This window comes from Rhineura floridana, chromosome 1 (assembly GCF_030035675.1).
Source record: "Rhineura floridana isolate rRhiFlo1 chromosome 1, rRhiFlo1.hap2, whole genome shotgun sequence".
In the NCBI taxonomy this organism is placed as follows: Eukaryota; Metazoa; Chordata; class Lepidosauria; order Squamata; family Rhineuridae; genus Rhineura; species Rhineura floridana.
This window is the reverse complement of record NC_084480.1, coordinates 300,849,782-300,861,851: the sequence shown is the minus strand read 5'-3', so window position 1 is coordinate 300,861,851 and position 12,070 is coordinate 300,849,782. Positions and strand designations below refer to the sequence as shown.

At 41.0% G+C, this 12,070-nt stretch overlaps 1 protein-coding gene across 3 annotated transcripts in view; it reads right to left on the bottom strand.

Annotated features, from left to right (window-relative positions):
• COL14A1 (collagen type XIV alpha 1 chain) overlaps nucleotides 1-12,070 on the bottom strand; it is a 189,534-nt gene that overhangs the window by 50,411 nt on the left and 127,053 nt on the right. For all 3 annotated transcript variants that reach the window (XM_061605762.1, XM_061605771.1, XM_061605753.1), the window contains exons 30-34: nucleotides 10,669-10,833; nucleotides 8,400-8,438; nucleotides 7,179-7,317; nucleotides 1,634-1,776; nucleotides 268-377 (exon numbers count right to left, since the gene is read on the bottom strand). In XM_061605762.1, the coding sequence (XP_061461746.1) occupies nucleotides 268-377; nucleotides 1,634-1,776; nucleotides 7,179-7,317; nucleotides 8,400-8,438; nucleotides 10,669-10,833 (596 nt within the window). The remainder of the gene's footprint in view (nucleotides 1-267; nucleotides 378-1,633; nucleotides 1,777-7,178; nucleotides 7,318-8,399; nucleotides 8,439-10,668; nucleotides 10,834-12,070) is intronic.

Genomic DNA, 12,070 nt, shown 5'->3' with positions numbered 1-12,070 from the left:
AAATGAGTCTTACCATGTATTATGCCATAAGTTGCCTGTGTGATTATTTGCTGCCGCACTGTTAGTATGGATCCTAATATATTAGCCTTTTATGACTTATGTTTAATGGGATTTTAATGACACTGTTTTATACTGTACCATTATTATGTGTTGTAAATTACCCTGCAATGTTTGATGAAGGGGAATTTATAGATAAACTGGTGGCATCATCATCATTTATTTTGTGGACTATCACATCCTTCTTCCTCTAGTTTGAGCAATTCTTACCTTATGGAAACTTCCATAAAATATTTTCTTTATATCAGGCCCTTCAAAAGTAACAGTCTGGAATTCGCCTTTGTAGTCATAATTGAAGAAAGTCAATGTTTTGCCACCATCTGTGGAGTGTGAGACAGAACATATTTCAGAGAGATGTCTACGGTGTTTTTAAAGGCTTCACATCACCTTAGACGCCTTTGAGTAAAGAGTGCAATTCAGTGGCAGCTGGTGGCTCCACGTCAGTGGAGCAGTGGAATCCGCTCTGGGTTTTAGTTCCAACTTTCAAGGAGCTGTCCAAGGTGCATCTCCTTGAAAGCTCAGATTAAAACCCAGAGTGGATTCCACTGCCTCACTGACATGAAGCCATCAGTTGCCACTGGTGCAATTTATAAATGGTATAAACCAGGGGTGGAACCTATGGCCCTCCAAATGCCACTGGACTCCAACTCCCATCAGCTTCAGCCAGCATGCCCAATGCTCAGAGAGGCTGGGAGCTGCAGTTCAGCAACATCTGAAGGGCCACAGGATCCCCACCACTGGTATAAACAAACAAGTAGAATCTGCAGCTGGGGATAGACAAATCTGTCCATATTCTTTTCTCATTTACAATCCTAAATTCAGTTCTCCACATTTCCACATCAATTTGTAAGTTCATCAGAATTTTAGTGCAAATTTCGCCTAATATATATACTATTGCAAAGAGGTTATCCATAATATAATGCATTTGTGTATGCTATGTTCACCTTTATGCATTTTTATGTACACTTCATTTATGTATATTCATTTTTGTACATATTACTTGGTTGGAGGACTGTATTGCAAAATTTGTAGAAGTGTGAATTTCTAAGGATGGCTTGGGTGTCGGTCCATGTATTGTTTTGGAAAGTGCACATTAGGTAGGTTCACATTTAAATGTGAACTGAATTAAATTTCTCCTCCATCCCTACATGCAACAAAGTGTTATGATTTAGAGTGCTCCCTGTTCAGGAGTCCAGTCCCTTCATTCCATTCCATTCTCCCATCCCTGGATTTCCATTGTTACCCTCTCAATAGCCAATAAATCGGCATTCTGTGGCTGTTGAGCACACTGTTTGGGGGAGTTCCCCCCATTAGGGGTTTTTTCCCTTAAAGATTTTTGTACTTCTGTCAATGTTGGGGTTTGCAAACCTCTCTCTTCTGTGCAGGTGATGCCTCAACATCAGAATGATAAAACATGAAATATAAATGTGCTGGCAAGAAAGCCTGTGGGATAGTGCAGGAGAAAAGTTACAACCTTTAACTTTGTAATTCTGTGATGACTGCATTAGGTTTCCTGTAAGTGAAAAGGCAGAACATATGTCAAACCAAATCCACCATAAAGACACAATATACATACTGTCCAAAATAACTCCAACCAGTGGCTCATGTTCTGCATTTAAAATCTCCCAGAGAGCAAATGGTTCCTGGGGTGTTTCAGGAAGTACACGGAAGAGGAAGGTAATGGTATAGTCCGATGGAAGCCCCTCTGGGTGTAAATATCTGTAAAAGGAAAAGAATGTTCCAGAAACGGAAGTCGTCACAATAAAGGAGATCCTGGGGGCTTTCTCGCCCTCCCCCATCCCTGGCCACATACACATCCAATAGCAATTGGTACTACACTCTTGAGCAGTCTTCTTGACTTCTGCAGTGAAATAAAAGAACCAAAGAACACTACTTTCAAACTGCTGCTGTGTGTTTGTTCTTATCGTTAGGTTTGTTTTTAACTGTTGTGATTTATATTTTTATTTGGAAGCCACCTTGTGTTCAATTTTATCATTGAAATACACACACACACATTTCAGAAAGCATCTGGAGAGTCAGAGAGGATGCCATTGGTTATGTTCACAGAAGCATGATTTATTGTGTTTTACTAGTGTCCATGTGTCCTATTCTGCGGAGGGCAGTCCTCTGTTTGAAGGGCTGTCCATTCCAAATCTGGTTTAAAGATAAAGATCTTTAGGAAAGCAGAACAGGGCCCTTGAAGTTGCTCACACGGACAGCAGACTGAGCAGGCACCGATGGTGGATGGTGGCTCCATGTCAGTGGGGCGGTGGAATGCACTCCAAGTTTTAGTCCCAACTTTCAGCAAGGTGCTGAAAATTCCTTGGATAGCTCCTTGAAAGTTCAAACTAAAACCTGATAGCAGATTCCACTGCCCCACTGACATGGAGCTACCAGCTGCCACTGGCAGGCACACAGGTCACCTGGTCACAGTCTCGCTCACTATGGTGAGTAGTCTTAGAATCCTAAAGGTTGCACTGATGTATCTGACTGTACATACAACAGGTGTACATAGTGCTCCCACTACTTAATGCATTTGTTATATGACCCCTTGTTGATCAGCCGGCTGACAAAAAACGTTATGGATAGGAAGACTGCTGTATACGGTGAATCTACTCAACTGTGCTTAAAAAGCAGCACAATGCTCTCACTGGCCTTATTCCAAGTTTTTTAAAAAATTAGGAAGCCTACAGCATTGTCAATTTTAGATACATCATCTATTTCTCTCCTGCAACTTTTAATTAAATGACCTGGAGGTCTGGTTACAATAGGCTTGCCTTTCCTAGTTAAGCCACCCTTAAGTTGTTAGGAGATGAGCAGCTGACTGCCATAAACCTTCATAATTATATTTATGATGTCATTCACACTTCTTGAAAGCGGCATGCCAAAGAGTCTAACTGCACTGCAGCCTTCAGACTTGCTCATGTGAGGCAATTTCATCTCCTCAGGACTACTCCAGAGGAAGCGGTTTGAGGAGAGCAGCCAAGAAGGGATACAGAAAGCCTTTGCCGAAGTGAAGCCTGTGATACAATAACTAGATTTTCTAAGATTTCATTTTCTCCTCCAAATTACTTGACAGAGACCAGCCAGGGAGTTACCATGAATGTTATCAGTTTGGTGTACAATCCAAGACTAAGCACCATTCAAGTGCATGGGACATTAAGCATGCTGAATTGCATGTTGAATTACACCTGTTGCATTCCACGTAGCATTTACCATTGTTTGATTTAATTTGGGCATGCTGGGTTACTCTGCTAACATTGGAACTCTGAATTCTCTGGAGCTAAGATGTGCATATTATCAAGCATGGCATAAACTCAGCAGTACCAATTGGTTCTCACACGGATGAAGCATTTTCGTATTGTGCTCTTATCCCAAAAGCTTGGAGGGCCTTTGAAATACCACGTGTTAAAAAAACAGTTGAAACATAAAAAAGGTCATGAAAAACTTATCTTGCAAAAGAAATAAAGATACTGAACTCCAGGCCATCAAATGCCACCCTTCCCCCTCCCAGGTTGAGAAAGGCTGAAATAGGGATTGCTTATACATTATCAGCCTGTTCCAGCTATATATGAGCATGGCTTCCATTTGGAAATATATGGCATGTTCTAAAGCAGGGATGCCCTTGTGAGAAACTTTCCAGGGGCCGCATGCCAGTAGTGGCTGGGGCCAGAGGCAAAAGTGGGCAAGACCAGAGGCAAAAACCAGGTACAACCATTACCTTTGTACACTACACTACATTCCAATCACACAAAAGTCAGGGGTTTCTAAACAAACACACACACCTCTCCATCCAGGCAGACAAGAGGCATTATCCCGATTCAAGGACACAACCCAGCCAGGCAAAAGCATTCAAGGAGGGCACAGAGCAGTGTCAGTGAAGGGTGAGCCCTGAGGAGAGGGAGTGTGGCCTGGGGACAAGATGTGTCCTAGCGAGAGTTCTGAGGACCAGATAAAAAGACCCAGAGGGCCACTTTTGGCCCCTGTGCTAAAGTCTTTAAGTCCTCCTCTTCTTCCAGCCCCAAGTGCCACGTTACAAACTGTGCATTTGCTAATCACTACAATTTGCAGAATCTACATATGGATTGAATTAGCTTTATCTCTCCACTTAATAGTGTGCTCCCTTCCCAAGGAAAAATCCTGCTCTTGGACCCGCTTGCTCTGAAATTCAATATGCTTCTCTTGTGCATTTTTGGCACTCAACCCTCATGCCGGAGTGTGATAGATAGATAGATATATGAGAGAGAGAGAGAGAGAGAGAGAGAGAGAGAGAGAGAGAGAGAGAGAGAGAGAGAGATTTGGCCAAGGTAAAGATTAATACTGGTAACATTCCAAAGCAGCACAAGCAGTCTTGCATTATTGGAAAGATGCTTACTGTAAATGGTGGAAGGGAAGACTCTTTTTGGGAAGCAAGGAAAAGCTAGATTCAAGAATAATACTATTACACCTCGATGCCCCAAGTCAGACATCTCCAAGAACAGCCCTACTGACAGCCCTTCCGCTCTATCCCCTCCCTTGCCAAACAAATGAAGGACAGGAGGCTGGAGTATAGTATCTGGGGGACTTCTTTCCAATAGTGGGAAGGGATAGTGCTTCCCAAGAGGATTCTGGGATTGGGGCACCAGCTGCATCTGCAACCAGGGCTGCTGAATTTGGGGGACTCCTGACTCCTAGAACAACGTTTTGCTCACGTGATGGACTTCTGCCTACGGAAACCTGTATCTATGTGCAGATAGCCCTTCAATGGATCATGTTAAGAAGTGGTCAAACTGGGAAACACTGAGGATATGAGCAAGTAACTCTGCTACCATTCTGCAATACCCTGAACTGCCAGGGAACAAAGAAGGTGCTTCATTTGCTTGCTGGCTTCAATGCTTCATCCACCAAAACGGTTTACCTTTTACCCCTTGTACCCTGCCAAATCCAAGAGGGGAAAAAAGCAAGACTGAAGAGCATCACAATGCTACACACCGCTGCAACAATCTGCTTCTGTTCTCAACCAAAGTGAGGATGTGCAGCAGAGATTTAAGAGCAGAATGCCTTTTGTGTAGTGTTGCATGTGTGTGGTATAGCTATTTACATGCAGCACCATATGCGAAAGGACTCAAAAAGCCAGTCTTTGTTTATCTAAATAAAATGTTTGTGCTGGAAGGGACCCAATGAATGACTAGGTCCAGCCCTCTAACTCAATAAATTTCCTATTCCTGTGGCTGATGAGACATATGGATGACACATTTTCAAAGACCTGGAGGGAATCTTATACCATCATCATTGCTGAAATGCCAGCATTGCTCCTTGCTGCTTCTGCAAGTGTTATGCTGGCATCCCATACTACCTGCAATGCACAGCATGGTTTGGCTTACACAGGTTTGATGGTTTCATCAGACCAGTGTGAAAATTCTCAAGTACAAACATAACACTAAGTTATGGACTTTGGAGCTTTGCATAAGTGCCCACCCCTCTTTTCCCTCTCTTCATAAATTGATTCTTCCCTGTCTCTCTCTGTCTCTGTGGTTGGGGGAGTGCACACTGAAGGAAGTGGAGGACCACAGGCAGCCCCGGGGCTGAGGGTTGCCCACTTGTGACCTTTATATACCTAGATTAACATTAAGAATAAAACATAAACTTGCCCAGTGATAACTACTGATAGATATTCTTGTGTTTTCTGATATAGAGGGGGTAAGTAGGGTTTGAATGATGGAGTTAGTCTAGAAAGTGGGTCCCACAAGGTTGAGTACATTCGAGGTGGGTTACACTTCAAACATTTGAGAAGCACCATACAAGCCAACTAGGGTTGTATTCAATGCAGTGCTGAGCAGATTGTTCCATCAGATGGCTCTGCCCCTCTCCTCCCCCTGCACTCCCCCAAAGCTGTTCTGGAGTTTTCCCCCAACCCTCCAGAATAGATTTGGGGATGATGCAGGGCCAGCGTGAAGGGAGAAAAGGGGGGAAATCCCCTAACACTAGCACTAACACTTGCATTAGCCCAACTTTTTAGTTGAACACCACCCATAGTTTCTGGTCTTGATTTGTTTGGATCAAACCATAGTTAAAACTAACTGTACTTTGTCCAGTTTCAGACAAAATGATAAACTTAGTTGAAAATGTAAGAAGATGCTTCCAATCGTCTCCTCATGGCTGCACTGGAGGAGCAGAGCAGAGGGGAGCCACACTCATGCACATAACATTACACTGTGGTTTAATGCGGGCCAAGTCACTGTGTGAACATTACACCAGAAACCCATCCTGTTACAAACAGCCTAGCAAATCTCTGCTTGGAATCTTCCAAGACGTTTACAAGTTGGTGAGGAATCTCTCAATGGGGGAAGTCATCCCCATGGGAGACTTCCAGACGCCGTTTCTCCCTCCTTTCCCTTCCTCAAATAACACTGTCTGGTTGCCTTAGTGAGCTTGCTTCATTTAACTGGCCGACATCCAAAAAACCCTCACCTTTTTTCATCATTGAAAACATTTGCCATCACGCACAGAAAAATAACCTGCAACCTTTGTTACTATTTTGTAATTTTAATTGTTAAGTGAAATTAAATATTCTGAGATAGCCTGAGAAATGTTGGCGCCTGTGGCAGAGGCTCAGGGTGGTATTCAACAAAACAGCTGTGATAGCACAACAGGATTGCTCCCACTTGTGCTCTGCACCATGCCCTGAATTGCTTCGGAAGGTGGGGGGAACCCCAGAACACATTTAGGGGGTATACAGGGGGAAGAGAGGGGAAAATCGTTCTGTTGGCAGAATGATCTGTTTTGCATTGTGAATACAACCCTCGATTTTTGCCCTCTATTACTTCAGAGGGTCATTCAATCATCCAGAGCAGATTTCAGGGGTCACAGGGGGCGGTAAAGGGGAGGAGAAGAAAGAACAACCCACTGGATCTCACCTACTAATTGGCAATTTACTACTCAAAATCTGAGCTTGAGGTGGATTGTTTCACCTGCCTAATGGTAGGGCTCACCCTTATCAATCCAATGTTAAGATAAATACAACCTCATTCCTATATGCAAATATAGAAAATGTTACACTATTATTTAGCTTCCATGAATTTTCTTATGTGGTTGGCTACAGTTATCATAATATGTTTTAAGAATACATTGACAGTTCATACTTGGTTGGCTGGGAAACCAAGGCATCCTGATGCAATCTGTAACAGGAGTAGGCATTAAATGTTCCAGGCTCCATAGAAACCCCTTCCATAGTTGCAAATTCTTTTTCAACCAAACCAAACATCTCCATCATTTTGAATCCTGGAAACCATACAAATATAACACATGTCACTTAAATCTGTTAATATGGTTTGGGAGTAGAAATGAATAAATGTGTATACCACTGCTACGTCTAGTAGCATGGATACATTTATCTGGGAACTTCCATATCATAAAATCCACTTAAATAATGCAGGAGGATCGTTATGATCATACACAAGTAAAATATGTTTTAATGGTACTTGAAAGGAAAGAGAAGGGAGGATAGGTTGGCAGTGAAAAGTGATTTGAACATACATAGTTGCTAATACTGAATCAGGCCATTGGTGCACCTAGCCCAGTACTGACTGACAGCAAGTATCCAAGGTTTTAAGCAGATGCCTCCTAGGACCTGCTAGCCCAGAGGATAATATTTAGTTTGGAAACTTTGGTCCAATGTGCTTCTTCCAGAACTCACTTATGTGACCTTGCCAATCATTGACTGAATTCAGTACAATGATAAACCATGGTTAATTGTTACAGGAATGAGCCTCATGCTCATATGCTCTCCTTTCTCCTCTCCCCATCCATTGAGGCCACAAGAAGACTGGAAGGTTTCATTTCCATTTTCAATTAGCCACAGTTTAGCATTACATCTGAACCCTAAGTGTGGTTATGCTTAGCTATGATTTATTGAAGCACCCAGCTTCAGAAACCAAGGTTCAAAGTTTTCTTGCTTCAGTAAACTGTAGTTAAGACTAACCACAGTTTGATCAGTCTGGAACATAACACTAAACTACAGTTAGATAAAAATGGAAGTGTAGGCTTGCACTATATGAGCCCAAGGTTTGCCCAGACTCATTCCAGTAACAATAAACCACAAAACATTATATCTAAATGTAGCCACTATCTTTCATCATAGTTTCCCAGCTGTAGTTTCCTCACTGTTGTGAGATGAGGTCTTTTATAGAGTGTAAAAATATATGTATATATGTGTGCGCTACAGAAGATAGACATGACAGAAAGTCTCACTAGGTTACTCCCCCTTTCAACAGCCGGATGATAAATCTTTTTATATTACAAGCAGACAGATCAGTTAGTGAAGTATTTGTAAATGGGAAATGTATTTTTAAACAAGACTATACCTGCTAAGCTGTTGCCATCTTTATAAACCAATGGGCAAGCTGTAAAGAAGAAAAAGGAACAGTTGGTACATCCTTAAGCCTTGAAGGAAAAGACATCTTTTGGCTGCATTATATTTTCTTTCACCTCTAAATGGAAAACTAAATCAGTGCTAGATCAGTAGACATCAGTACTTGATATACAGTTTGGTAATATTAGCACAACAAAAACCAGATGAGAATTTAACCTCAAGTAAATAATGATACATATTGCCAATTATTTTAGCACAACAATATTTAATAATTAAAACAACCACCATTAGAATAATCTCAGGGATATTTAATCTCCATGATACTGGAAATAATTAGGGTAAAGCCACTTATGTCATGACCACTTGACTCTTCCCAGCATTTTGGAAACACCAGGAATTATTCATTGCTTTGAATAACAACTAGAAGCAAAATAAACATAGATGTTCTTTGAAAACTGCTAGTCCTGCATTCATTCTGTGTAGTATGAAGGCAGAACCGGACTGAACTTGATGGACACATGCAAGCAACCACAGCTGGAAGGCAGAACAGTTTTTCCACACTAGCCCTTTTCTCTGTAATTGACATCCTAATTTACACATTTTAAACTGGCAATCCACATGTCATCATTGACAAATCACTGTATTCCATTGTATTCTGTGCTGTCATCTTGAGTTGTGTTTTTTCCCAGAGATGATTTGCGATGGTTTTTTTGCTGTAATAAGACCTAAGTGCCAAGTCACCCTATCCAGTATAGACAGACAAAGCACTGTTGAGGCTTTTCAGGGCTACTGTGCTTTTCATCAAAAGCTTCCTGTTTACAAATTGAGTCCATTTCATTGCTTCCTGTTCACTGTGCTGTGCGATTTCTGAAGAATTATACCATGTGAACTTGGTTAAATAACTTACCTCTTTGTGAATGATATATCCACATGGAATGCCTGGGGAGGAGGGGGAGGGGAGTAAGGGGTTCTTCTGGGTACAACTGTTTGTATTTACTACTGAAAATGCACACATAAAAACTATTTAGATATTAAAAAATGTCCCACACTGATCAGCTTTTGTTCCCCATGTGGAAGGGAAGGCTGTAATTACTAGTTTCTTTGCATTTTTTTTTCTTTTATAATAAAACAGTATTATTTTGTCATAAAATGATGGGGGGAAATAATGGAAGGAAACCTACTTCCTCCATGGAGAACAGAAGCTTAATTATTAAGGAGCAGTTCATCACTAATTCCCCAGCCTTGATGAAGGGGAATCAATAAAAAGGGGCAGAATCTTCAAGGAGGAAATTTAATTAATGTTGCTTTGCTAAATAGAACATACTTGTGGCTTTCGCTAAATAGGACTTACTTGTGAGTAAACATTATAGAAGGATCTCGGCCATGTGAGCAAAGGCCTTACTGGTTAATAGAGCACTATATTACATATATTAACATATCTGAGCCAATAGTTTTGTGATATTTTTACACTGTTGGTTCTAACTGCTATCTGCAATATGTTCCAGTGCTATTTTAAATTGTTTCTTATGTAATTTTATTATTGTGAGTCACACACTGAACTCCCATTGGGGAGGAAGGGTGGGTTATAAAATTGAAATAACAAATAATAAAAAGCAATAATATTGACTACTATGAGGAACCCCCATTTTAATTGGAGTTTCTACTAACTATGAACACCAGTGCCTTGGAAGCATGCAAAGGCTGTCGAGTGGAAGCAACCCTAATATGAAATGTGACAGGAAGCACAGGAAGAACCAGTGTGGTGTAGTGGTTAGAGAGTTGGACTAGGGCCCAGGAGACCGGGGTTCAAATCCTCAATTAGCCATGAAGCTCACTGGGTGACCAGGCAGTGTCTCTCAGCCTAACCTACCTTATAGGGTTGTTGTGAGTATGAAATGGGAAGGGGGAGAACCACATACACGACCTTGAGCTCCTTGGAGGAAATGTAATAAATAAATAAATATTCTGAATGCTGCCCTGGGCTCCTGCTAGGAGGAAGTGTGGGATATAAATCAAATAAATAAGTAAATGATCACAAAAAAGATAAAGCACATAATTCTTCATGAAACAAACTCTAAGACAGCAGTTCGCAGCATACTAACCCAGGAGTATGCACCACTGAACTCAATTGAGGTTACTTCTGAATAAACATGCAGAGAATTGAACACTATCATACTGCAAATAAAGTTAGTAAAATATCCTTTTTAAGGCATTTGGGCTGTAAACAGAAGGAAATTAAAAATGAAGTAATTATTGCTAACTTGCTGATGCTGTTTCACAGACAAAAGTGATCAGCTCATCTTCAATCTTCTTAAAGGCATCAAAGTCATCCACGAAGAAGACATGCCTGTCGCTGGGCTTGCTGCCAATGTTAACCAGTTCTGAATAATCCGCATCTGCTACTCCAATAGCAAATATATTGAACCCTAGAGGGGAGGGGAGGAGGGAGACAAGAAAATTCCTGTGATAAGATAATCTGCAAAAATATAAATAAAAAGCCTCAGATGCAACAACACTTACTCTTGCTAATCTTTATCTACACCCAGAATGGAAAAATAAATCCGGTTTTCTCCAGTGCATGACACAGATTTACCCCCCCCCATCCCAATAGATATCATCAGCTTAGTCTTTCAGCACTTTCATAAAAGGATTCTCTCCTTAGCCAGCCAGGAATTCTTTCCCTTTAACCAGCCAACTTTATTTTAGGAACAGAAACTACACAGTGTCTCAAATTGACAAAGCAGCATAGATTAATTTCTTTCAATACCTTATGACCTAATTCTAGCACTTGCCCAGCCAGCACACAAGTATTGCAAGTTACAGTGTCTTGAGCATTGTGCCAGCATAATGTTAACAGAGTAGGGACACTGTAGCCATCAGCATGCTGAATCCACAGATTATTTAAAACAAATAACAGGGGATACTAGTATCATAGCTCAGGCTCTAGAAAGAGAAAGATCTGCATCAGAGAACAGAAAGAGTCTTGGAACTCCAATAATTGCAATTATCTTCTGCATTTTCTCCCACATTAACAATAATCACACAGGATACAAATACTTTAAGATAACTAATCTGTAACTGACTTGCATGAAAACACCTATAAAAGGTACTGATGCACAACCTATACTCTGGACAAGAGGCTACTGTAAGGACAGAATATGGAGAAACCGATTGGTTCCCATTGGAAAGGATGTGAGATGGGTGTATTTTATCACCCTACTTGTTTAATCTATATGCAGAAAGCGGGATTGGACCAAGATGAAGGAGGTGTGAAAATTGGAGGGAGAAATATCAATAATTTAAGATATGCAGATGATACCATACTACTAGCAGAAACCAGTAATGATTTGAAATGAATGCTGATGAAAGTTAAAGAGGAAAGCACAAAAGCAGAACTACAGCTGAACTTCAAGAAGACTAAAGTAATGACAACAGAAGATTTATGTAACTTTAAAGTTGACAATGAGGACATTGAACTTGTCAAGGATTATCAATACCTTGGCACAGTCATTAACCAAAATGGAGATAATAGTCAAGAAATTAGAAGAAGGGTAGGACTGGGTGGGGCAGCTATGAGAGAACTAGAAAAGGTCCCCAAATGCAAAGATGTATCACTGAACATTACGGTCAGGATCATTCAGACCATGGTATTCCTGATCTCTA